The sequence below is a fragment of the Peromyscus maniculatus genome, chromosome 4, assembly GCF_049852395.1.
Source record: "Peromyscus maniculatus bairdii isolate BWxNUB_F1_BW_parent chromosome 4, HU_Pman_BW_mat_3.1, whole genome shotgun sequence".
Classification (NCBI taxonomy): Eukaryota; Metazoa; Chordata; class Mammalia; order Rodentia; family Cricetidae; genus Peromyscus; species Peromyscus maniculatus.
This window is the reverse complement of record NC_134855.1, coordinates 99,024,053-99,049,485: the sequence shown is the minus strand read 5'-3', so window position 1 is coordinate 99,049,485 and position 25,433 is coordinate 99,024,053. Positions and strand designations below refer to the sequence as shown.

General features: G+C 45.0%; 1 protein-coding gene across 15 annotated transcripts in view; it reads left to right on the top strand.

The window, feature by feature from the left end:
* Tp53bp1 (tumor protein p53 binding protein 1) overlaps nucleotides 1-25,433 on the top strand; it is a 95,374-nt gene that overhangs the window by 48,072 nt on the left and 21,869 nt on the right. For 11 of the 15 annotated variants that reach the window (XM_042276051.2, XM_076568570.1, XM_076568572.1 and 8 more), the window contains 5 exons: nucleotides 4,541-5,873; nucleotides 13,950-14,069; nucleotides 14,808-15,011; nucleotides 19,658-19,715; nucleotides 22,219-22,311. In XM_042276051.2, the coding sequence (XP_042131985.2) occupies nucleotides 4,541-5,873; nucleotides 13,950-14,069; nucleotides 14,808-15,011; nucleotides 19,658-19,715; nucleotides 22,219-22,311 (1,808 nt within the window). Of the gene's footprint in view, nucleotides 1-4,540; nucleotides 5,874-13,949; nucleotides 14,070-14,500; nucleotides 14,640-14,807; nucleotides 15,012-19,657; nucleotides 19,716-22,218; nucleotides 22,312-25,433 lie in introns of those variants that run through there. The other 4 variants (XM_076568571.1, XM_076568574.1, XM_042276052.2 and 1 more) reach the window with 2 other exon arrangements.

The window sequence follows — 25,433 nt, the reverse complement described above, 5'->3', positions numbered from 1 at the left end:
GCCTTTCTCTGTACTTCCCACCCCCAGATGTCTCTGGGTTGTGTCAGGTTGACAGCTGAAGCGAACTATGGCAGTGTGATTTCAGGGTTCATCCATGATACTGCATGGAGCAGAATTTCAGTCCATTTTATTGTTGACTGATACTGTTGTGTATATAAGACATTTACTCTTCAGTTCAGTTGATGAATACTGGGGTTGTTTCTCCTTTGTCTCTGTGATCCATGCTGCCATGGAGGTTGATGCACAGACTTGTGTGAAGATGTTTCTTTCTCTTATGTAAACTGTGGGTGCAGTTGCTGGGCGTCATCTATTTTAATCCTCGGAGTTACTAATTTCTCTGCTTTTGTTTTTAATTCTTGCAGTCTTTTTTCCTCTGAATAATTTCTGTCTTGTTTCATGTGTGTATTTCTCTTTAATGATCATAATTATTTTGAAAGCTTTCTCTTTCCCAGAAGAGTCACTGTTCTAAGTAGGCTTTAATCACGTAGTTATTTACGTGGTGCTAAGGGGCTCAGCCCATAGCCGCAAGGATGCTGTGCAAATGACGACTCGGCCACTCAGACAGAGTCTTGCTTTGTAACCCAGGCTAGCCTTGGACTTGTCCTCCAACCTTGGTCTCCTAGCTTTTGGGATTACAGGCATGTGTCACCATGCTGTGCTTGTTTATTGTTGGGGAACCATACCTTAGGCCTGGTGAATGAAATGTATGTGCTTTACCAGTAGGTTATACCAAAGATCAATTCTGTCCCCCCCCTTTTTATTTGAGGTAGGGTCACATGGTATCACAAGCTACTCACTATGTAACTGAGGATGATATGGAACTTCCGATCCTCCTGCCTCTACCTCCTGAGTGGTGGGATTGCAGGCAGTGCTCTATCACACAGTTTTGTGGAGTGGTTTTTTCCTTTGTTTGTTTGTTGTTTTGAGACAGGGTCTCACTACGTAGCTATGGCTGTCCTGGAACTCACTATGTAGGCCAGGCTGGCCTCAAACTCAGATACCCACCTGCCTCTGCCTCCCGAGTGCTGGGATTAAAGGCATGTGCCATCAACGCCCAGCTTGTTGAGTAGTAGTATTAATACTAAGGCTGGAATCCAGAGCTTTGTGCTTGCTAGACATGAACTCTTACAACTGAAATATGTCCCCAACTTGGTTTTGATGTCTTTTACATTTAATTCATTTGATTTTGTGTGTGTTATGGCTTAGTACATGTGTGGAGGTCAGAGGACAATTTGAATGTATTGGTTCTCTCTTGTGGGTCTGGGAACCAAACTCAGTCAGTAGACTTGACAAGCAAGTGCCTCTACCTTCTGTCTTAGTCACTGTTCTGTTGCTGTGAAGAGACACCATGACTATGGCTATTATTATTAGAGAAAACATTTAATTGGGGCTTGCTTACAGTTTCAGAGGTGTAATCCTTTATCACCATGCAGCTGAGTGCTGCATCCTGATCTGCAGGAAGGGTGGGGGCGGGGAGGAGAGAGAGGTCGGGCTTGGCATGGGCTTTTAAAACCTCATTAAAACCTGAAATTCCACCCTCAGTAATATACTTCCTCCAAGGCCACACCTCTTAAACCTTCTAATTCTTTCAAATAGTGCCACTCGTTGGCAACTATGCATTTAAATGTAGACTATGGGGGCTGCCATTCCTATTCAGACCACCATGCCTAATGAGCCATCTTGCTGTCTGTTGCTGTCTTATTCATTCATTCATTTATTTATTTTTTATTTATTTGTATTGTTGTTTTGACTACATGTATATCTGTATGTAGGTGTCGAATCCCTTGAAACTGGAGTTACAGACAGTTATGAGCTGCCATGTGGGTGCTGGGAATTGAACCCAGGTCCTCTGGAAGAGCAGTCAGTGCTCTTAATTGCTGAGCTATCTCTCCAGCTCTGTCCCTTGCTGTCTTTTAAATAAGAGTTTTCTCATATTTGCTGATTTAAGAGTGAAAAACCAGAACTCTGGATTAGTAGTTGTGAGGAGATAACCAGGCTTCCTGTTGTGGTCCTCACTGAGTGTGATCTGCTGGGACATTTCATCAGGAGTGCCCTAGTGTTAGAATCCTGGTCATCTTGGCTTGGTCATAGTCCCCAGAAAATCTAATTCCCTGTGTGCTGGGTCAGGGCTGGTTGTTATTGTCCAGAAGTCTTTTGGAGGAGGAAGGTTTGGAGCGAAGGTGGTGAGACACAGGGATGGGTTCCATCAGTCTGTCTTCAGGGTGGGATTCCCGTGCCTGTGCCTCCTGTCCTCCGGTCCAGGGCATTGAGTTTTATTTTCTCGGGTAGAGGCAGGGCAGGGGAAGAGGGTATGGGAGTTGAACTGCTTCTGAAACTGACGTCCAGGCGGCCCTCCTCCTGCTCTAGCAGCGCCCTTACCATCACTTTTAGAATTATCTGATACTGCTGCCAAGTCCTTTGGGAGAGGGGAGTGGGTGTGGTGTGTTTGTATTACCCTGGTGACTTCTTGGCGTTCTCTTATTTGGCCTCATAATTACCTTTCACTTTATCTTGAGAATTGTGCATGTTAAAAAATGCTTTTACCATTGCTTATCAGGGTTTCAGAAATAACTAAAATGGATGTTAAGCCTGGTAGTAGTAATGGCGGTGCACGCCTTTAATCCCAGCACTCAGGAAGCAGAGGCCAACAGATCTCTGTGAGTTTGAGGCCAGCCTGGTCTACAAAGTGAGTTCCAGGATAAACTCCAAAGCTACACAGAGAAACCCTGTCTTGAAAAACCAACCAACCAACCAACTGAATAAATAAATGGGTTGATTTAAAGCGAAGCATGAAGGGCTGGAGAGATGGCTCAGAGGTTAAGAGCACTGGCTGGTCTTCCAGAGGTCCTGAGTTCAATTCCCAGCAACCACATGGTGGCTCACAACCATCTGTAATGAGATCTGGTGCCCTCTTCTGGCCTGTAGTCATATATACTGTATACAAAATAAATAAATAAATCTTTAAAAAAAAAAAAAAAAAGCAAAGCATGGAGGCCCATGCCTATAATTACAGCACATGGGTGGTAGAGGCAGGAAGAGCAGGCTGGAAGGCAGGAAGGCCAGCCTGGGCTACACTGAGTTCCTATTTTAACCCTTACCCTACCCCCACCCCTTCAAAGAAAAAGAAAAGAAAAACAGAAATTGGGGCATGAGCATGGCTTGGTGGTTGGTGGGTATTTGCTACAGAAGCCCGAGAGCCTGAGTTTGGTCACCAGAGCCTGAGATGGGTCACCAATGGAGCAGCAATGGAAAGAGAGAATTGATTCTCAGAAGTTGTCCTCTGACCTCCAAATAATGGTGTTTGTGTTAGGAAGAAGGCTGTGTACGAATTCATGTGCACACGTACGCACACACCTTATTTTTTTGTTTTTTTGAGACAAATTCTTACTGTGTGGTCTTGGCTGGCCTGGATCTCACTATGTAGACTAGGCTGGCCTTGAACCCATAGAGATCCACTTGTCTTTTCCTTCCAAGTGCTGAGATTAAAGATGCATGCCTCAGCCTAGTATGTGCATGTGCATATTAAGATAGGATCCTCCTTTGTATCCCTGGATGGCCTGAAACTCACTATGTAGATCAAGCTGACCTAGAATTACAGCATCTGATCTCCTCTGTCTCCCAAGCCCTGGGATTACTGACATGTTCCACGGTGCCTAGGGCTTGTGTAGGTTTTGAATCTTTTGTTGTTGGTGGTGGGTTTTTCAGAGACAAGGCTTCTCTATGTAGTCCTAGCTGTCCTGGCACTTGCTTTGTAGACCTCAAAACTCACAGAGATTCTCCTGCCTCTGCCTCTGGAGCTGGGATTAAAGGTGTGGCCGACTTGGTGTATGTTAGGCAAGCGCTTCACCAGCTGAGCTAGTCAGACAGCAGCCCTCCGCGCACAGCACCGGGAGGCGTGTAAGCGCACGGTTAACGTTAGGAGGCGCCGCACTACCGTGGCTGCTCTTTCCCTTCCTTCCCAGCAGTGCCTACCAACTTAGAGTTGTTCCACATAGTTGTTGGTTTTGAGTTTTTAGAAAAACCTTAGCCAGTTTTGTGGCATATAGTGGCATTTCATCGTGGTTTTAATCACATTTCTCTGCTGACTGATGCTCTTGTATCTGCATTTTAACACCTGCCTTATGGAATGTACATAGTGTAAAGCGGAATGAATACATAGTCCTGCTTTGTGAGATTGGAGATGGTTCTGTAAACATAGCAGGGGTCCAGTATATACGACATGATTTTGGTAGCTTGATGGTGAAGTTAAATTTGAATATTCTTGTGCTTTATAAGCTTGTACTTTTAGGTTTTTGTTTTGGACTATGCTTTTTTTTTTTTTTTTTTTTTTTACCAGAGATTTGTATAAGAAAGACACTGGACAGAGTGACTCGTGTAGTTGAAAGACAGGTCGTGAGGTTTGGTGTTCTGGAATTACAGCCTAGCTAGAGTTCTTTAATTTTTGAATAATTGATTTAGAAATGTAGGTGAATCCAAAGGTTAGATATAAAAGAAACATGATATGGACAACTGATAGCTTGACTTCTTTATCCTTCCTTAGGACATTTTCATTCCATCACCAAGTTTGGAAGAACGATCAGATGATGGGAAGAAAGGCGGCCATCTGCAGAGCTCATCTTTGATGGTTGAGTGTTCTAAGACTTCAGAGAGTGAACCAAAGAATTTCACTGCCGACCTTGGGCTCTCCTTGACAGGGGAGTCTTGCAAACTGATGCTTTCTACAAGTGACTACAGTCAGTCCTCAAAGATGGAGGAGAGCGTGGGTTCTCCCAGGATTGAGGGAGATGGAGAAAACACACAGATTGAGGATACTGAACCGTTGTCTCCAGTTACCAATTCTAAACTTCCTGCTGAAAGTGATACTGTCCCAATGACTCCAGCACAAGGTGACCGAGTAGAGATGAATCAGAACGGTGACAAGACAAAAGGGGGTGACACAGAGAACAGAGGTGACCTTGGGGACCCTGGTGTTGTAGCTGCCGCCGACAGTAAAGGCCGAGAAGAAACTGTTGCTGAAGACGTTTGCATTGATCTCACTTGTGATTCCGGAAGTCAGGCCGTCCCGTCTCCAGCTACTCGGTCCGAGGCACTTTCTAGTGTCTTGGATCAGGAGGAAGCGATGGAGACTAAAGAACAGCACCCAGAGGAGGGGTTTTCGGGATCTGAGGTAGAAGAAGTCCCCGAGACTCCCTGTGGAAGTCACAGAGAGGAGCCCAAGGAAGAGACGATGGAAAGTATCCCACTGCATCTTTCTCTGACTGAAACGCAGTCCCAGGCGTTGTGTCTTCAGAAGGAACTCCCCAAAGAGGAATGTCCAGAAGCTATGGAAGTTGAAACCAGTGTGATTAGTGTTGACTCCCCCCAGAAGCTGCCAGTACTTGACCAGGAGTTAGAGCAGAAGGAGCCAGAAACCTGGGAAGAAGCCACTTCCGAGGACTCCAGTGTTGTTATCGTTGACGTGAAGGAGCCCTCGCCAAGAGTTGATGTTCCCTGCGAACCTTTGGAGGGAGTGGACAAATGCTCAGATTCCCAGTCCTGGGAGGATGTGGCTCCAGAGATGGATCCTTGCGCTGAAAACACAGTCAATACTGTGGAGGAAAAGAAGGAAGAGTGTGACCGAGATGTGAACGCAGAGAGCATGGGAAAGGACTCCGTAGAGGAAGACTCTCCACAGCCTCCTTTGCCTTCAGGGAGAGACGAACCTCCCAGACCCGACCAGGAGATGCAGCAGCCCCAGCTTCAAGAGAAAGAGAGCCCAGTGCCCGTAGATGCGCAAGGGGCTGATGCCAAGCAGCTGGGGTCAGAGGGAGCGTCCCAGCAGCTTGTGAAGGCCCCTGCCTGCGCCTCCCAAAGTTTCTGTGAAAGTTCTAGTGGTGAGTGATGGCAGATTCATTTTGAGCTATCCAGCCATGTTCCCGCGGGGAAGGGAAGGTGCTAGAGCTCGCACACTGTGTTAGCATTACTCTGAGGGGATAACACTTGGGACATTTTGAGATTGGTGGTTGTAGTTTCATTTCATAGTTGTAATTATTTGTATGACCAGAGGGCACTTGAGATTGATCAGCACCGTAATTCAGGAGTAGTCAATATGTGCAATTAGGAATTGGACCAGTTTATTTTTTCCTACTTAGGTCCTGCCCTTGAGGCTCCCCTGCCACCCCATGGTTAGCCTCACGTGAGCTACACAGGTGCCACCAGTGAGCTCTACTTCCATAGCTAATAGTTTGTGTGGTTCCACAGTACAGTGATCCCTCCCTCCCTCCCTCCTCCCTCCCTTCCTCCCTCCCTCCCTTCCTCCCTCCCTCCCTCCCTCCTTTCCTCCCTTCTCCCTTCCTCCCTTCCATCCTTCCTCCTTCCCTCCCTCTCTCTCTGTCTCTGTCTCTCTCTCTTTCTTTCTTTTGTTTTTGTTTTTTTTTTTTGAGAGGATTTCTCTGTGCAGTTTTGGTGCCTGTCCTGGATCTTGCTCTGTAGACCAGGCTGGCCTCGAACTCACAGAGATCTGCCTGCCTCTGCCTCCCGAGTGCAGGATTAAAAGTGTGTACCACCACCACTTGGCCTTCTTTCTTTTTCTGTCTTATCCGTCTGTCTGTCTCTGTCTCTGTCTCTGTCTCTGTCTCTGTCTCTGTCTCTGTCTACCTACCTACCTACCTATCTTTGTCTGTTTTGGTTCAAGGTTTCATTTTTACAGTCCAGACTAGCCTCACATTTTCTTTTTCCTGATATTTAACAATTTCATTTTAAAACAATATTTTAAATTTATTATTTGGAAATTTCATAGATTTGTACAATGTATTTTGATTTTATCCATCCACCATTACCTTCCTCCAAACATCTTCTGGTGCTCCTGACCCCATTACTCTCCCAACTTCATGGCCTTCTTTTATTGGTATGTTACTAACCTCCCCTCCCCAGTCCAGTCAGTGTTACCCGTGTGTGCATAGTTGTGAGGCATCCAGTGGAACATGTGTAACCTACCTGTGGCTATATCCGCAATGGAGCCCTCCTCAGCAACCATCAACTGCTAATGCTCTCTTCCCCATTTGTGTTGGGATTTTGATTGGCTTGATCTTGTGTAGGGCCAGTGCAGGTAACTGCAGGTGCCACGAGTTGATGTGTGTCACAGCCACGGCGTGTGCAGAGGTCAGCATTTCACAGCTCTCCCCTCACCCCCCAGCCTTTACGTTCCTTCTGCCTGTCCTGCTGCAGAGCCTTGGATTGGGGAGGTTGATGGAGATGATTCATGCCAGCTGAACACTCACGCTCCCTTCTACCTGTGACTTGGACTAGACAGGAGACTCTGCCGTAACTGCTGCCCATTGCAAAAAGTAGCTTTTCTGACCGCAGTTGAGAGCAACATACACCTATTGACAGCTTGGCAGCGAACGTAACAGGGCCCAGCTGTGGCTGCCATCGCCCTGGTCATGGGCTTTTGACAAGGTTTATAGTACCATGCCTTCGAATGTTCTATTTTCCTGTCTCCATGGCTGCCTGCCACCCTGCCTGCCAGGAATACCTTTTAATTACTTTTTATAGTCGTATGCAAAAGATTATTCCAAGGTACTGAAATATTAGTTGTTATGGCAATAGTATTCTTGGATACTATTCTTCTGAGTACTAAAACAGCTTATGCAGTTAGTTGCCAGGATGAATTATTTTTTTTTGTCACAGACACTGCCGTATTAAAATTTATTTTACTAATATTAGTCTGGATTATTGAAATGATGAAAATTATTGTTTCTCTCTTCCTTGCCTCTCCCCCCACCCCCGTTTCTTCCTCTCCTAACCCATCCCGTTCCCTTCCACTCCCCTCCTTCCCTTTTCCCTTAACCCCTTCCCTTCCTCTGACTTCCTCTTTCCCTCTCCCGCAGTCCCTTCTCCTTCCTTCCTCTTTCCTTTTCCCTGCCGCCCTCCTCCATTTGGTTGAGAAGTAGGGGACTGCCCCCTGCAGCAGGGAGGCATCCTTAGAGTGGGCTCCTCCTTTACTTCTTAGGAGGTGATCCTCCTTTAGGGTTGGGATGTAGCTTGGTGGTGAGCCTTGAATTCAGTATCCGGCACTGGAGGGGCCAGGGAGGGAAGGAAAAGGGAAGAAAGACAATCTAGTTGTCTTTTTTTTTTTTTTTTTTTTTTTTGGTTTTTCGAGACAGGGTTTCTCTGTGTAGCTTTGCGCCTTTCCTGGGACTAACTTGGTAGCCCAGGCTGGCCTCGAACTCACAGAGTCCGCCTGCCTCTGCCTCCCGAGTGCTGGGATTAAAGGCGTGCACCACCACCGCCTGGCACAATCTAGTTGTCTTAAAAAAACAGTTTTACGTGTATGGCTGTTTTGCCTGCATATATGTATTTGTCGCACATCTATGCAGCAATTTATTAACAGAAAAAAAAAAGCAATGAAAATAATGGTTGGAAAATTGTATTTATGAAAGCTTAAGAAATTAAGTTAGAGCTGGAGACATGGCTCAGTGGTTGAGGATGCTTACTGCTCTTCCAGAGGACCAGAATTTGGTTTCCCATACCTACAAACCCCTGTAACTCTAGCTTTAGGGGATCTGATGCCCTTTTCTGGCCTCTGCAGACACCAGACCCCACACATGGTGCACAGATATATATGAGGCACAACACCCATGCACACGCGCACACACACACATCTTAAAAAAAAAAAAAAGATTGAGGAATTGTAGTTAAGGATAGGCCTGATTTGTTAATGTCATAGACAATGTATGAAAAAGCCTATGGGGGGCTGGAGAGATGGCTCAGAGGTTGAGAGCACTGCTTTCCCAGAGGACCAGGGTTCAATTCCCAGCACCCACATGGCAGCTAACAACTGCCTGTAACTCCCAAGATCTGACACTCTCAGACAGACATACATCCAGGCAAAACACCATTGTACATAAAATAAAAATAAGTACATTATTAGAAAAGAAAAAGAAAAAGCCTCTGGGACTAAGACAGTCCAGTATCCAGCTCAGAAGAAACAGTGACATGGCCCGCCACCCTTAGAGCAGCTGGATTCTGCATCCATGACTGGGGATGGGAATTAAAAACAAATATTTAGAAAAAGAAAATTAGAACATGAAGAATAATAGGTTCGGATGCAAAAGAAACAGGAGAACTATTATATGTTTAAAATAGAGCTTATGCTGGGTGGTGGTGGCGCATACCTTTTATCCCAGCACTTAGAAGGCAGAGGCAGGCGGAGCTCTGTGAGTTCGAGGCCAGCCTGGTCTACAGAGCAAGTTCCAAGATAGTCTCCAAAGCTACACAGAGAAACCCTGTCTCAAGAAACAACAACAACAACAACAACAAAAAACCAAAAAAAACCCCAAACAACAAACAAACAAACAAAAAACCCATAAAATATAGCTTATGGATGAGTTGGAGGTGTAGCTAATTGGTAGGGAGCTTGCCTTGATTTTCTAAGGCCTTAGTTTGATCCCCTTATTGCAAAACAAACAGTAACATAGAATACAGTTGTTTAGTTGCTAAAACTTAGGAGGATTAACAAAAGAGGAATGTGAAAAGTTAATGATTCTTCAGTTTCAAAAGACAGAATGAGGGCTGGGAAAGTAGTTTATTGGTAGAGCCTGCCCACCATGAAGCTCTGGGTTCACTTTGGTGTGGTGGCTACATCTGTAATCCCAGCACCTAGGAGGTGGAGACAGGAGATCCGAAGGCCAAGGTCATACTTGGCTGCAGAGGCAGTTTGATGCGAGCCTGGGCTTCATGGGATTCTGTCTTAAAAATTAAATAAATAATGGCCTGGTAAGATGGTTTAGTGGGTAAAGATGCCTACATTCCAAGCCCGGTGATCTGAGTTCCATCCTGGGGACCCACGTGATAAAAGGAGACAACCAATTTCCTCTAAGTTGCTCTTGCCCTCCATATATGGTGCTGTGGCACATTCGAGGCACCCCCTCCCCAATATGTGCACACAAGCAAATGAAATGTAATGTTAAATTTTAATCAAGCCAGCGAGTAAGTGAGCTCTCCTGGGCTATGTGAGACATTAATTCAAAAATAAACAAACAAGCAAACAAACAGAATGAGTGGGGGATGGGGCATAATGTTGGAGTACTTGACCAGTGTATCTAAGGCATGAAGGTTCAGTTTCTAGTACTGCAAAACACACAATGAAATAAACAATTGAGTTCTGTCCTGGATCTCGCTTTTTCTGTTTCGTTTTCTTTTCTTTTTGAGACAGGGTCTTACTCTATAGCTCTGGCTGTCCTGGAGCTCACTATTGTACCAGGCTGGCCCAAACTAAGTTTGTCAGATTTCTTACCAAAATTAGGACACTTGTTTTTTTTCCTTTAGATATTTTTTCTCCGCCTCCTTTGTTGTGTTTCCTTCTGTTTGTCTTTTTTGTGACAGGGTCTCTGTAACCCCAAAGCAGCTCTGCTGTTGACTTCAGCCACAGCTCTGCCCACCCGGCTTGTAGACCTTTTGTTGTTTTTAAAAACAAGGTCTCTGATAGCCCAGGCTGGCCTTGGACTCCTGTAGCTGAGGCTGACACTGGACTTTTGATCCCCCTGTCTCCACTTCCATGTTCTGACACTGCTTGAATGCATCAAGAAGAGTTTATGTGGTGGGAACGAGGCGGCTTCGCCTTGACCTGATGAGCTACACCTCAGCCTTCATAGTTTTAGTGATTTAAAAAAAAAAAATACGTGCTAAAGTATGAAAAAACACTCAAGTTGTTCACGGAAAGGGAGATTGGGACTGCAAAGGGGGGGTAGGTGGGAGAGAGTAGGGAAGAGTGGAGAGAAGCGCCAGTCTGAGCCCCTGCCCTTACGGTCGCGGTCACTGTTGGCAGTGCGGCAGCCCCTCCCCACAGCTGTCTGTGGGGGGATCTCTGACAAGGCGGTGTTTGAAAGCTCCAGCTTTGTTAACAGATTCCTGGTAGCTGGTGGTGTAAAAGCTACGGGGGTTACATTCATAGGTTACTAATGACCAGAGACACTAGGTCTGTGTTTAAGATGTAGCTGTAACCTTTGTTGGTTTGCTTGATGGAATGTCATCCTACCTGGTAGTTATGTTACAAACCAACACATAGATTTTGTTTTTTGTTTTTGTTTTTGTTTTTCGAGACTGGGTTTCTCTGTGTAACAGCCCTGATTGTCCTGGAACTCGATCTGTAGACCAGGCTGGCTTTTTTTTTTTTGGTCTAACTCATAGATTATTAATACATAGCATCACAGTATAAAAATTTCTTTTTCTATTTGACACAGAGTCGTATTATTTTAGCCCTGGCTGGCCCAGTACTTACTCTGTAGCCCAGGCTAGCCTCAAACTTAAGGCAATCCTTATACCTAAGCTTCCTGAGTGCTGGGATAACAGGCATGCCCTGCCATACTCCACCTTATGTTTTTAGTTAGATGGCTTTCCATCAGTTGTAAGATGTGAGCAGTTCTTTTAATCACATGTGAAGAGGTTAGCTGCTTAATGTAGCTAGAGTTTTCCTGCCTTGCCCACAGTCAGGACAAATCTTTGTCACTCTCCAGTCCCACAGCCGCTCAGACCCAACCAAGTAAACACAGAGACTTACATTGCTTACAAACTGTATGGCCGTGGCAGGCTTCTTGCTAACAGTTCTTATAGCTTAAATTAACCCATTTCTATAAATCTATACCTTGCCACGTGGCTCGTGGCTTACCGGCATCTTCACATGCTGCTTGTCATGGTGGTGGCTGGCAGTGACTCCTTCCACCTTCCTGTTCTCTCAATTCTCCTCTCTGTTAGTCCCTCCTATACTTCCTGCCTAGCCACTGGCCAATCAGTGTTTTATTTATTGACCAATCAGAGCAACACATTTGACATACAGACCATCCCACAGCAGCTTTACAACATAGTCCAGTTAGGGGAGACCTTCCTTGTGTTGAATCTTCAAAGATCGGGGCGTTTGAGTTTCAGGGCTGTCCTGACTCACTAGCACTCTCCCATTCTTGGGGGCGATTTTTTTTTCTTTAATAAACTCTCTCTGTTTCTATCATTTGTGAGATTCTCAAGAAAAAAAATGAAAAGTAAACTTCAGTTCCCACTGGAGAAGTTTTTTAGGGTGATTGTGGTGACTCATGTCTGTCTAACACTTGTGGGGCAGTGACAGGAGGAATGATGTATGTCAAAGGTCATCCTGGTTTACATACCGAATGACAAGCCCATTGGGACTACCCGGGGAGACCCTATCGGCCCCCAGCTATAAAGAGTTTGGAGTGTTGCTTTGAAGTGGTGGATCCTGTGACCTTCTTGGAAATAGTCCACACGTGCTGCACAGGTGCTTTGACAGCTGGTGTAGTGTCCTTTGCCTCTGTGTGTGACACTTGCTGATCTGCTGACAGCAGTCGGGTAGCCTGTGACAATCTGGTGACAGAGAGAAGATTTGATAAATAATGAGCGTAACAGGAGAGAGCTGAAATGTGGAAAGTTCCAGTGAACTTAAAAGGGTAAAATATGACATGATTTTGCAGAATTTGGTGGTAATCTAACTATCAACGGCGATTTTGAGATGGCTGGCTAAGTACAGAGAAATGGGAAAGCATTTGGAGGATTGAGCCTGAATAATTAAGAAAGACTGGAGACCTGGTTGCTCCCAGTTAACTGCGTGCTGACTAAAGAGTTAGGATTTGAAACTATTGTTAGACTTATTTTCTGTGGATGAGTGTTTTGCCTGCATGTATGTATGTGTACCATGTGCATGCTTGGTGCCCACAGAAGACAAAGAGGGCGTCAGAGCCCTTGCAGCTGGAGTTGTGGATGGTAGTGCGCTGCTGTGTGGTTCTGGGAACCAGATGTGGATCCTCTGCAGGGTGCTCTTGACTGCTTGAACTGTCTCTCTAGCCGGAAGAGGTAGGAATTTTCCTTGGGTTGAAAACCTCAAAGGATTTTGACCAGAAGCCAGTTTGTTGAAGGCCATGTTAATCCAGTTTATCTCTGGTTACACTGTCCGAAGAACTGGAGCTGGAGAAGAGGGCTACTTTGGTAGAGAAAATGATGGGCTGCTAGGCTGTGCCGTCCAGGGCTGAGGCACTGAAGACCTGATAGGTAGGTGGTGGTACTGCTGCCCCAGGGCCTGAAAACACTTCAAGTCTCTCTTATGTTGATGAAATGAGATGGTCTTAAATTATTTTTAGTAAGTTGTACCTAGTATTGTGCAAAGGAATCTTGCACCAAGAAACAGTTTCCACAGTAAGACACTTACTGTTAAGTTTGAGTGACCATCTGCCTGCCTCTGCCTGCCTCTGCCTGCCTCTGCCTGGAGTGAAGGTGTGTGCTGCCACACCCAGCCAAAAAGTACTTTTATGTCTTCGGAAGTTTTTAGTGTTTGTAATAATTTAGTAGCAACCAACTCAATATGCACGGGGATGCTTCTTATGGGATTTACTATGATGCAGAAAGTGAGTTTTGAATATTGTTTTTAGCATTTAGAATGAGTACTGTTTAGAACAGTTGAAGGAAAGCCTCAGATCTGATTGTTAGAACCAATGACTAATTTAAAGCCTTTTTTGGCCCATGAGGTCCTTTGTCCCTTTTCAGGGCAGACTAACATCACACTTCACTTTGGGAGTCCTGTAGAATGCAGAGCTAAGAAAGGAACCTCCTGGCTTGCATTTACTAAATTGAACTGTCTAGACGCAAAAGTATCCAGATGTGCGTTGCTACGTTGCTACGGTGTCTAGCTGCAGTGTTTTGGAAGTAGATGGTGACCCAGTGTTGCTCAGGCCAGTTCCTTGTTTGCCTGTCCTCTGGTGCTGTCTTGGCAGGGCTGTTGGTGGCTGCAGAGCGCTGTTTCTCTAGCAGCAGGGAGTTGGTTTGGATGGCTGGTGAAGGTGACAGGAATAAGAATTTGGGAAAAGAACAACTGAAGTGTTTTTCTGTAGTTTCTCATTTTTGTGTAATGTACACTTTGGTGTGGTTTTTCTTTTCATTATTGTGTTTTCATTTTTGTTTGTTTATTTCAGAAACCCCATTTCATTTCACTTTGCCTAAAGAAGGTGATATTATCCCACCACTGACTGGCGCGACCCCACCTTATATTGGGCACCTAAAATTGGATCCCAACAGACATAGTACTCCTATTGGTGAGTGATTTGTAAAAAAGATACTTAAGGCACTAAAATAAAAGCTACTTAAAGACCTTCTAAGATACCATTCTTTATGCAAGTGATACTTTTAGATCTGAGGAGTGGGCCTGGCTGAGGAGGCCGATGTTTGGTTTGGAAAGCAGGGTGTGATTTTACTGCCAGGGGATGAGAGCCGCTAAGAGGACAGAGAGGGTGAGGGAAGGAGGGGAAGAGCGGACAGCTTGTCCGGTCACTGGTGGAACTGGAGAGCTAAGCTGGGATAAGGAGCTGTTATGCGAGGAAGAGACAGGAAGTGTAGAGAAGTGCTGTGCTCAGTCGCTGGCTGACCAGTCTGCTGCTTGAGAGGGCAAGAAGACTTAGCTCCTCTGTCCTTGGAGCGGCAGGTGGATGTCTACATTAACCTATTTGTTTTCTCTAGTCAGTGCTGGGAGGTAACAGTCATGCCGCCTGGAGTGTCCTGCTACCTATGCCTGATGCTGGCAGATGTGGGTTGGCTGAGGGCTCATGCAGCATCCTTTGTCCAGATGCAGAAGTGGAACTGAATCCTGTTGCTCCTCTTAAGACCAGGTGTCAATACTAGTTGGTAGTTGTCAATAATGTAACAGGATCTATCCTAGGGACCCTATTTAATCCTGCAGAGTGGCGGAGCCAGGCAAATTGATCCTTTCAAATTGCTGGTATTCATGTTTGTATTTTAGTGTTTTTCTTTCTTCCTCCCTGCCCCGCTTCTTTCAGGGATTAGCAACTATCCAGAAAGCACCATAGCAACCAGTGATGTCATGTCTGAAAGTATGGTGGAGATCAATGAACCTCTACTTGGGAGTGAAAAAGGAGATTCTGAGTCTGCCCCAGAAATGGACGGAAAACTGTGTCTGAAAATGAAATTGGTTAGTCCCGAGACAGAGGCCAGTGAAGAGTCTTTGCAGTTTAGCCTGGAAAGTAAGTTTTATTTTATGTTATTATTGTATGCTTAGTTACTCCAGGTTATCTAGGAAGTACTAATTATTTTCTCTTTCTAATGATGGATACTTCTATCATTGTAAATGTATTTGTAAAACCTTATTCTCAGATTTTATCTTTGGCTTTTGGCGGGTCCCTGTCACGTTACTGAAGATGAGGTATTCTATTATTTTACAGTGTTCGTTGCTTGTACCTCTCTAGGAGTGAGTAATGGTTTTTCACGTTCAGGAAGAGTTGAGGGCTTCAGAAATGGCTCAGTGGTTAAGAGCATTACTGCTTTTGCAGAGGGCCCAGGTTCTCTTCCCAGCACCCACACTGGGGGCTCACAGACACCTATAATTCCAGATCCATGGGGATATGACAGTCTGGCCTCTATGAGCCCTGTACTCACGGGTGTACACATCTCATCGCCATATACATAATTAAATAAGAGTCCAGAAGAGAGTGGAGAGTAGGATTGTGGATTTACATTATACATTTATGTTGACACTTTTCCAAATGACATGCAAGTTGTTTAGTGTAGTTAAAGAGGGTGTCAGATCCCCTGGGACTTGTATTATAGATGGTTGTGAGCTGCCATATGGGTGCTGGGAATCTAACCTGGGTCCTCTGAAAGAGCAAGTGCTCTTAACTGCGGAAACTCTTCAGACCCCGTCCCTGAAATAATTCTTTTTTTTTTTGGTTGTTATTTTTATTTTTTTGGTTTTTTGAGACGGGGTTTCTCCGTGTAGTTTTTGGTGCCTGTCCTAGATCTATAGACCAGACTGGCTTCGAACTCACAGAGATCTGCCTGGCTCTGCCTCCCAAGTGCTGGGATTAAAGGTGTGTGCCACCGCCACCGGCCGAAATAATTCTTATAAAAGAGTTTGTAAAGAAACAGAAAGGGAACTTGGAAAGTAGGATTAAGCCGTGGAAGGCTGGAGAAGAGTTACAGGAAATGACAGTGTCAGGTGATGGAGCCGAGGTCCAGTGGCATATGTTAGTTTAGGATATGGTTGGTGCCTGGGAGTCCTGCAAACTGAGAAAGTAAAGACAGCTGGAGCCCCGCCCGAAACAGCACACGGATGAGCTTATGAACAGGCTGGACTCCAGCCTGTGCACAGAGAGATGAGATGTCTACACCGCAGATGAGTAAACGCGGCCCCCCAATGGCCCCGACCATTGCCTGCTTCAGAGAGTGTAGTGCTGATTAATGTTTCATCTGTGGGCTGCTAACAGTTAACAAATCATCATCATCATCATCATCATCATCAGAAAAACAAACCAGAGAAGTTGGAGTGTGCGAGTTTGCAGCCATGTAGTGGGGAGATGGGAGCTATACTGGGTGAGAAACTGAGGAGGAGGGGGGTCAAGTGGAGACAGCAAACCCCCTGCTGTTGAAAGTTTGTGTGGGAAGGAGAGGAATGAGGAGAAGCCAGAGAAAAGGAAGGGTTGATGAAAGATTGGATGCTTTTAGGCTGGAGAGGCCTGGGCAAGTTTATAGACTGAAAGGGAGGCTCCGAAACAGGGGGATGGTGGCAGATAAAGACACCTGTCACCAACCCTGACAGCCTGAGTTCCAGCCTGGGACCCATGTGGAAGAGAACTGACTTCAGAGTTGTCCTCTGACCTCCACACTCACACTGTGACATGAAGACATAAAAATGTAGTTAAATTGCCTTTTTTTCTTTTTTAAAGATTTATTTATTTATTATGTCTACAGTGTTCTGCCTGCATGCATGCTTGCAGGCCAGCAGAGGGCATCAGATCTCATTATGGATGGTTGTGAGCTACCATGTGGTTGCTGGGAATTGAACTCAGGACCTCTGAAAGAACAGCCAGTGCTCTTAACCGCTGAGCCATCTGTCCAGCCCCTGTTAAATTGCTTTTTCAAAGTGAGGGGTAGAAGCTGGGCAGTGGTGGCACATGCCTTTAACCCCAGCACTCAGGAGGCAGAGGTAAATGGGTCTCTGAGTTCCACCAGCCTGGTTGGTCTACAGAATGAGTTCCAGGACAGCCAGGGCTACACAGAGAAACCCTGTCTCGAAAAGCAGCAGCAATAACAACAAAAAGTGAGGGATAGGTTAAAGATGAAGGGATGAGTTAATTAAGACTTAGGTGCTGAAGGAGTCGGGAAGGGTGGTTCAAAGACCTAGTAGATTTGGACTGTGTAAGGGGGCCTTTGTGAGACCAATTTTAGCTAGTGATTCTGAGCTCGTGTATACACAGGCCATACAAGTACACCTGATAAATCTCATACATAGGAAATGGGTCCCATTATTGCCCTCATTTTGCAGGTGAGGAAACAGTAACCTTGAGCGTTATCAGTTTCACAGTCACACAGATAGGGTAGCCTGGAATTTGATGTTGGCATTCTGTTGTAAAACTAATTGTTTGGTTTCTCAGGGTGTATTGTACTTTATCTTAGGAAATTGTCATATACTGTTTGAGCTCACTGGGAAGCTGGTTCTGGAAGCAGAGTCACCCCTCTCCCAGGGCAGATCCAAACATGCTTATGTCATGTCTTCCAAAACCCCTGTCCTGGGGCAGCTGGCCCCACCCTATGCATGTAACAGGGAGAAAGGGAAAGAGCAAGCAGCTAAGGTCTTATAAACAGTGTAGCCTTCGGAAGAGCTAGGAGATGAGTGTGCCATTGCTCACCCCAGGGTATAAAAGTGCCCGCAGTGGGAAAGAGAAGAGGCAGGCTCTTCATGAGAGAATGCACTGCTCTGTCCTGAGCACTCAGGGGAACCTTAGCTAGCTGCCTCCACAGGACTGCCCCAGCTGATTTCTGCGAGATGTTTTCAGCACCTGGTTGATGGTGTTTTTTTACCTGCTGCTCTCCACTATTTTTATTTCTCTTGCTGTATATTTAATAAACTCACTTATTTGAAACTGAGGGCCTGACTGTCATAGACCATTCTCTAGACCAGACAGAACACAGGGCATATGGATTTGAACTTAGACTGTCAATGAGAATGAAAGTATTACTTGATTTCACCTTTATTGTTGTCTTTGAGGTTAAATAAGGGCTTATCAAGAGAGAGATGCTGATGTTGGCGTTTGGGATACTGGAACAGGAGGATTTCAAACTCATGGCCATTCTGAGCTGAGAAGGTGGGAGGGGGAGAGAGGAGAGAATGGGTGGGAACATGTTAGCACTGACATTCGAACTGGGAGACCTAGATGGAGCTCCAAGGAAGGCGGCGGCTCAGTCACACTGGTAACAGCGCCTCCCATTTTATTTGCTTACTACTAGGAAGGTAATCTCAGGCCAGGTCACAGACAGTGACATCATTTCATCCTCAGAGCAGCTTGTGAAGTTGCTCTGTGTTTTTCTGGTACAAATGAGGCAACTTCGATTCAGAATGACAAAGCATTTTACCCCTAGGCTGCCTGAGCTCAGGAGCCTGGCTCTAACCACCTTTGTTTTCCTGAACAAGGCTCTGACTAGTCAACTGGATAGACTGTTGAACACATGCTAAGTCGTGAGTGCTTTGTGAATGTTTCCAAAAAAATTTTAAAGCAATTTTTTTTTCTGAGACTGGAATAAATTGCAAAAGAAATGGGCCCAGTTTAATCCTTTGACAGTACTGCCAGTAAGAAAATACTGTGTTCTTCTTGCTGGCTCTTTTGTGGGAAGTGTCCTCTTTCAGATACCTGCCCTTGAAAACATTTTTAAACTTACTTTGTTTTTATGTGTATGAGTATTTTGCCTGCATGTGTGCATGTGCACCATGTATTTGCCCAGAGCCTGTGAAGGTCAGAAGAGGACATCAGATCCCCTGGGGCTGGAGTTACAGATGGTTGTGAGCCAGCCACCATGTGAGTGTTGGGAACTGAACCTAGGTTGTCTGCCAGAACAACCAGTGATCTTAAAGCCTCTTGGCAAGGTCTTGGGTTCCTTTTACATGTGAATGTTTCTAAAAATGAACTGTTGAATTTATACATTAACTTAAAATATTTTCCTATACACTTCATTATTATTTATTTATTTTGAGAAAGAGTTTCACTATGTAGCCCAGGCTGTCCTAGAATTACTGTGTAGTTCATGCTGCCCTTGAACTTGAGATCTTTCTGCTTGAGTCTCCCAAATGTTGAGATTACAAGGGTGTATCATGCTACACTTGGCTTGTCATGTAGTTTATTCAGGTTTTTGTTTTGTTTTGTTTTTTAAATAAAGTTTTAGCACACGCATACCTTTAACCCCAGCTCTTGGGAAAAGCAGAGTCATGTGGGTCTCTGAGTTTGAGGCTAGCCTGGTCTACATAGGAGAGATGCTGTCTCAAAAAAAAATTCTAACATTTTAAAAAAATATATTTTTAGGTTTCCTTTTGTATTTTCTCATGTGAATTTTAAATTTCTTGTATGGGGAGGTGAGTTGAAATTCAGGTGGTTTAATTTTCATTACAAATATTACAGATTGCAGTTCTGGCTAAGTAGACATGTTTTCTATAGGAAATTTGAAGTAAAAATAAATGGTAGAGATGGGAAGAACTCGGGCCGCTGAAGCATGTCCTTTCTGCTAATTGCTGGCTTTCTTTATGTCGGTCTTTTGTTGCCGGTGCAGCAGAGAGGCTTTAGACTCGGTGCTGACTGAATTCTGCTTCTCTTTCCTTTCTCTCGTTGCTTTTGTTTTTGTCCAGAGCCCGCTACTGCTGAGAGAGAAAATGGATCTGCTGCTGTTGCTGAGCCTGTTGCCAGGTAACCAGGGCTCGTTGTTATTTAGAAGAGTTTAATACAGAGGTACTGCTTAAAGAGAGATAGATGACTTGCAACACACAAAAACACTCAAAACCCAGCATAAAGTAGTCAGCAAGGCATTGAATGTTGTAGGCTTTCCTCGTAATTTTATGACTAACAAAACTTTTGCCCTCCTTGATGTTAGAAATACCTGGTGGTTTTCCCACCATTCACGTGAGTGCTCTTTTCTTTTTCTGTGATGGCTGAGGTGAGAAGACAAAGGACCAAAAGATATGGCTCTAGACACGCTGTGCTCCTGTGTCTGTACTCCGCTAAAGCCTCAGGACGTTTTGCCTTTCCTAGCCAAATTCACTACAGCGTTGAGCTGGTTTTGCTTTGTCACGAATGCTGCCGTGCTTTCAGGGAAGGATGCCGGGATCCATAGGTATTGGTGGCGAAGCTCTGCCATCTGGTGGCTGTGAGAGGAGGACTGTTTGGTTAGTTCTGGCATGAGCCATCCCAGCATGAAAACCCTAGCGAGCGGTGGACGTACAAGTGGAGATTCTTAGGTCAGCACAGGCGGGCACTGTGGGTGAAGCCGACCGGATGCGAGAGTGTTGAGGGCTGAGGGTGACAGCCGATGAGCGCCCCATTTAAGAGTGCTCTGCCTTTGCCAGTGCCGTCACCTTTGAGTGAGTTTGCTGGGCTACAGCCCGGGCACGGCGCTCGCCTAAGTGTGAGGGCTTTTGTCCTGCACTATACTACAATAAATTAAGTGACCGTTTTTAAAGAAGGATTCAAGCTTACTGTTGCCAAATCTTTAATAAATTGAAGAGAATTTTGAGTTTTTTAAAAAGATAAGGTGCCTGCTGACTACGTTTGACCCTCTGTGGGTTTCTGAACTTTCGGGGAGAACATAGGGAGGAGAGATGCAGAGGAAGCTTAGCAAAGGTTGGTGGGCCATGGAAAAGTTGAAGGTTGTTGGTGTTGCCGTGAGGCACTTTTCAATGTAAATATCTATGCTTAAGAAATCCGTATGTTAGCCGGGCAGTGGTGGCGCACGCCTTTAATCCCAGCACTCGGGAGGCAGAGGCAGGCGGATCTCTGTGAGTTCGAGGCCAGCCTGGGCTACCAAGTGAGTTCCAGGAAAGGTGCAAAGCTACACAGAAAAACCCTGTCTCGAAAAACCAAAAAAAAAAAAAGAAAGAAAAAGAAATCCATATGTTAAAATATTTGATCTTTGGGTTCATCCTAAGAAGTCATTTAAAGGGAATGGAGACTTGTCTCTGTGGTTAAGAGCACTGCATTCTCTTGGAGAGGACATGGGTTCGATTCCCAGCCCACATGGCAGCTTACAACTGTCCAGTTCCAGAGGCCAAATGCCTCTACTGGCTTCTCTGAGCACCAGGTGTGCATGTGGTACCCAGACATACATGAAGGCAAAACACCCATGTACATGAAATGGTAAAATTAAATTAAGAACAAAAATATTTTCAAAAAGTTGTTTAAAATTTGTTTTGTAAACAATTGTTACATCCTCTGCATTTAGGTGAAGCATTTGAGTGTTTGTGACAAACACTGGACCCTGGTCACAGTGCCTGATGCCACCTTAGTGTTCCATCATTTGGCTGTGGGGAGACTAAGTGTAGTCAAAGTAGAGAGTAGTCTAATGTGGACAACCCCACTGTAAGTGGCCGGTCTTCATGGGTTATAAAGTCCTGGAGTACCCTTCTACCAGTGGGCTATTGTCATGATTCCAGCATCATAGCATTTTATGTAAATATCTCCATGCTAACTCTAAAAGAGAAGGATTCTTATTTTACAATTAACCATACTGTTACCAGCCTTTAGAAAACAGACAGTGGTTCTTGGTGCTGTAAAGTGTTCGATGTTTCCATTCCCTGCTTTGTGATATTTTCTAGTTAGAATCAAGATCCCCAATCTACAAATGACATCAGATACACACTTAGCTTTGTTTGCTTTTTAAATCGTGGCATCTGTTCCTCCTTTTTGTTCCTTGTTCACATTATCTGCTAAAGGAACTAGATTGTCTGTTCTATTGATTTCTGCATCCTGGGTTTTTCTCTTTAATCCTTGTAGTATTAGTAAGTCTCCTTTACTTCCCCTCCAGTGACCTCATGAAGGTTTCTATGTGTGGGTGTTTTGTTTACATTACCTCTCTGTGCACCACCACATGTGCACCTGGTGCCCATGGAGGCCAGAAGAGGGCGCCAGATCTCCTGGAACTGGAGTTACAGATGGGTGTGAGCTGTCATGGGTGCTGGGAATGGAACTGGGTCCTTTGGAAGAACAGCCAGTGCTCTTAACTGCAGAGACATCTCCTTAGTCCCTATATGTAAATGTTTTTTTATTGTGTTAGCTTGAAACATGTCAAGAGTTGGCTTTTGGGGGTAATAATGGATTGGAGTTTGGGATGTAGAGGAACTCTGTCTAAAGAGGGTGATCTCCAGAGGTACTTTCCATTGGAAACTAGCAAGCTGCATTCTTTAATTTGTTATTTTAGTCCCCAGAAGACTGTGCCTGTGTTTAGCTGTATCTGTGAAGCCCAGCAAGAGAATGAGGATCAGAGTACGGATCCTCCCTCTGCACCCATCAGGTAAACATTTTCTTTTTCATTTTTTGACACAAGGTTTCATTGAGTAGCTCTGGCTGGGCTTGATCTCACCGAGACCCGCCTGCCTCTGCATCCTGACAGATGAGATCAAAGGCGTGCGCCACCACACCTGGCGTATTTTTAGCTGCATTGATTCATTATATAGTTGATTCCATTTCTGGTACTGATTGCCACTGTTTTGTGAAGTTGTCAACTCACCTATTTATGGTTAGGTTGTATTGTGGCGTGTTGTTGGCCCAGGCTGGCTTCAGGCTTCTGGGCTTAAGTATTGCCCTTGCTTCAGCTTCCTGAGTAGGTGGGAATCGCAGATGCATTACACTGCACCTCACATCAAGCTTATTATTTGTTTATTTTTAAAGATAAAGATTCATTGTGTGTGTGTGTGTGTGTGTGTGTGTGTGTGTGTGCGCGTGTGTGTGTGTGCGCGCGCATGTCTTCCTCAGTCACTTTCCTCCTGTTTTTTCTTTCATTATTATATTTTAAAATTTTAATTAGTTTTGTTTTTATTTTTGTTTTTTTTGAGAGAGGGTTTCATTATGTAGCCTTCACTGGCCTGGAACTCACTCTGTAGACCAGGTTGGCATTGAACTCACAGTGCTGGAATTAAAGGTGTGCGTGTCACCAAGCCTGGCCTCTTTCTTTCATTTTCAATTCTGTGTCTGTGTACAAGGGTGCAGTACTCATGGAGGTCTGAGGTGTTGAGTGCCCCTGGAGCTGGAATTCCAGGTGGTTGTGAGCTGACTGAGGAGCGTGCTACACTTACGTTCTCTTCAGGAGCAGTAGTCGCCCTTAGCCCATGAGACATCTCTCCAGCCTCCCTCCCTATTCTTTCGAGACAGTGTCTCTGAACTTGGAGTTCACAGATTGGCTAGTTTGCTGACCATGGAGATCAGAGATCCTCATATTTCCACCATTTCCCTACCCTGAACACAGGGATTACTGACTGACACAGGCTTGTCAACCAAAATGAAGTGTTTCTGACTACAGTTTAGCATCAGTACAGTGCTCATGGAATGAGAAATAACCAAATTTCTGATGTTGGTAGGAATCTGCTAATACTACTAGTATAATGAATGAGTCATTAACCCTCCATCCCTGACCTTTTTTGGTTTGTTTTTTGAGACAGGGTCTCACTGTGTAGCTCTGGCTGGCCTGGAACTCACTCTGTAGACCAGGCTGGTCTCAAACTCACACAGATTCTGCCCATCCCTGTTAGGACTGATGGTATGCTCTACCATGCCGGGCCCATTACTTTTCATTTTTTTTTTTTTTTAAGATTTATTTATTTATTATGTATACAGTGTTCTGTCTGTGTGCCAGATCTCATTACAGATGGTTGTGAGCCACCATGTGGTTGCTGGGAATTGAACTCAGGACCTCTGGAAGAGCAGCCAGTGATCTTAATCGCTGAGCCATCTCTCCAGCCCTTACTTTTCATTTTTAAAGAATCAACAGTTCTGGCTGGGCATGGTGGTGTATGCATTTCACCCCAGCACTCAAGAGGCAGAAAAAAAATTCCCAAACAAAATAGAACTTTGCTTTAGAAGTAAAATTCTATTCAGTGGCTCTGCCCTGAATCCAAAATTTCTGGGGTGTCTTGGTTTCCTTGACCATGTTGACATTGTTGTAGTCTGGGGAGCTTATGAGCCACAGAAATTTCTTTATTAACATTTGTGGGGTGAAGACAGTCCCCATAATCTTATATTAAAGCTGGTAGACCTGTTGCACAGAAGGACCGTTTCCTGCAAGGAGCTCCTGGGGTTGTGTTTAGAGGTGCACTCATGCTTCAGGACAGTTCTCCCTTCTTTTTTCTTTCTTCTTCTTTTTTTTTCCTTTGGTTTTCTGAGACAGGGTTTCTCTGTGTAGCTTTGCGCCTTTCCTGGATCTCGCTCTGTAGACCAGGCTGGCCTTGAACTCCCAGAGATCCGCCTGGCTCTGCCTCCCGAGTGCTGGGAATAAAGGCGTGCGCCGCCACCACCGCCCGGCTAGTTCTACCTTCTTGATGTGAGTTTCCCAAAGGCCACACCTCTCTCTGCCATTTCCTGGGGGGTTAGGGTTTATGAGCTATGCGGACTCAGGGATTCATTCTATGGTGTGAGGTCAACTGTGCAAGCTTGTTTAAGGATGGGAAACAGTGGTAGCAAAGGAGGCCTGGTGACCTTCTGGCAGCTTGTTTCCTTGTGTGTTAGTGTCTTAAAGGGTAGATGTGAATGCGAAGGTGAGTTGTTTCATTGCTTTGTTAATGTAGCTGGTTGTGTTTATGTATCTGCTGCGCTCAGCACGTTCACATTTTATCATCATTCATAAATCTCATGAAGATTTAACTGCTACTCATGTGTGTCCTGACAGTGTGTTTTATCCTTTTTCTCAGTGGACCCTGTATCCCCACTCAGCCAATGTTCCCGACAGTAGGGTACAGACTCCAGTAACCAACATGCTCCTTTTTGGTAGGAGGGTGTTCAGGTCCCTCACCTGCTAGTACACGGTGCTGAGTGACTGAAACCTGCAAACCTAATTGTGTTCTCTTCTTCACTCATGACCCGAACAGGGAGAGCCTGACAGGCCCTTTATGGCCTCCTAGGCAGACTTAGCAGCCGTGTGAATGAGGGCTCCAAGCTTTGTTTTCCTCTGGCCAAAACAGTGCTAACAATACAGTGTGGTTGCCAAGCCCATTCGATCCGTGATAGAATCTTCAAGGGCTGGGACAGCTCAGAATGTCGGCTCAGAATGGATTTCTTTAATGTAATTTAATTTTTTAAGGAAGTCTTTAGACTTTAGAAAGTCTCAAGTAGACCTAGAACTCATCTGAGTAGCCCAGGCAGGCCTTAAAGTTGCAGCAATCCTCCTGCCTCAAGCTTCCTGAGGGCTGGGATTACAGGTGTGAACTGCCACACCTGGTGATTTATTTCGCCTTTGTTCTGGCTATTTACATGTGAGATAGCCTAAAAAATGCATTCATTTATGTTTATTTAATATGGCAGTAGCTTATTGATTTATAGATATCCATTCTTTTGTTCAGAGTGAAGATCCTACGCACCTGTGTATTAGCTTCAGATGTCAACTTGACACAAACCTAGTGTCACCTGGGAAGGGAATCTCAGCTG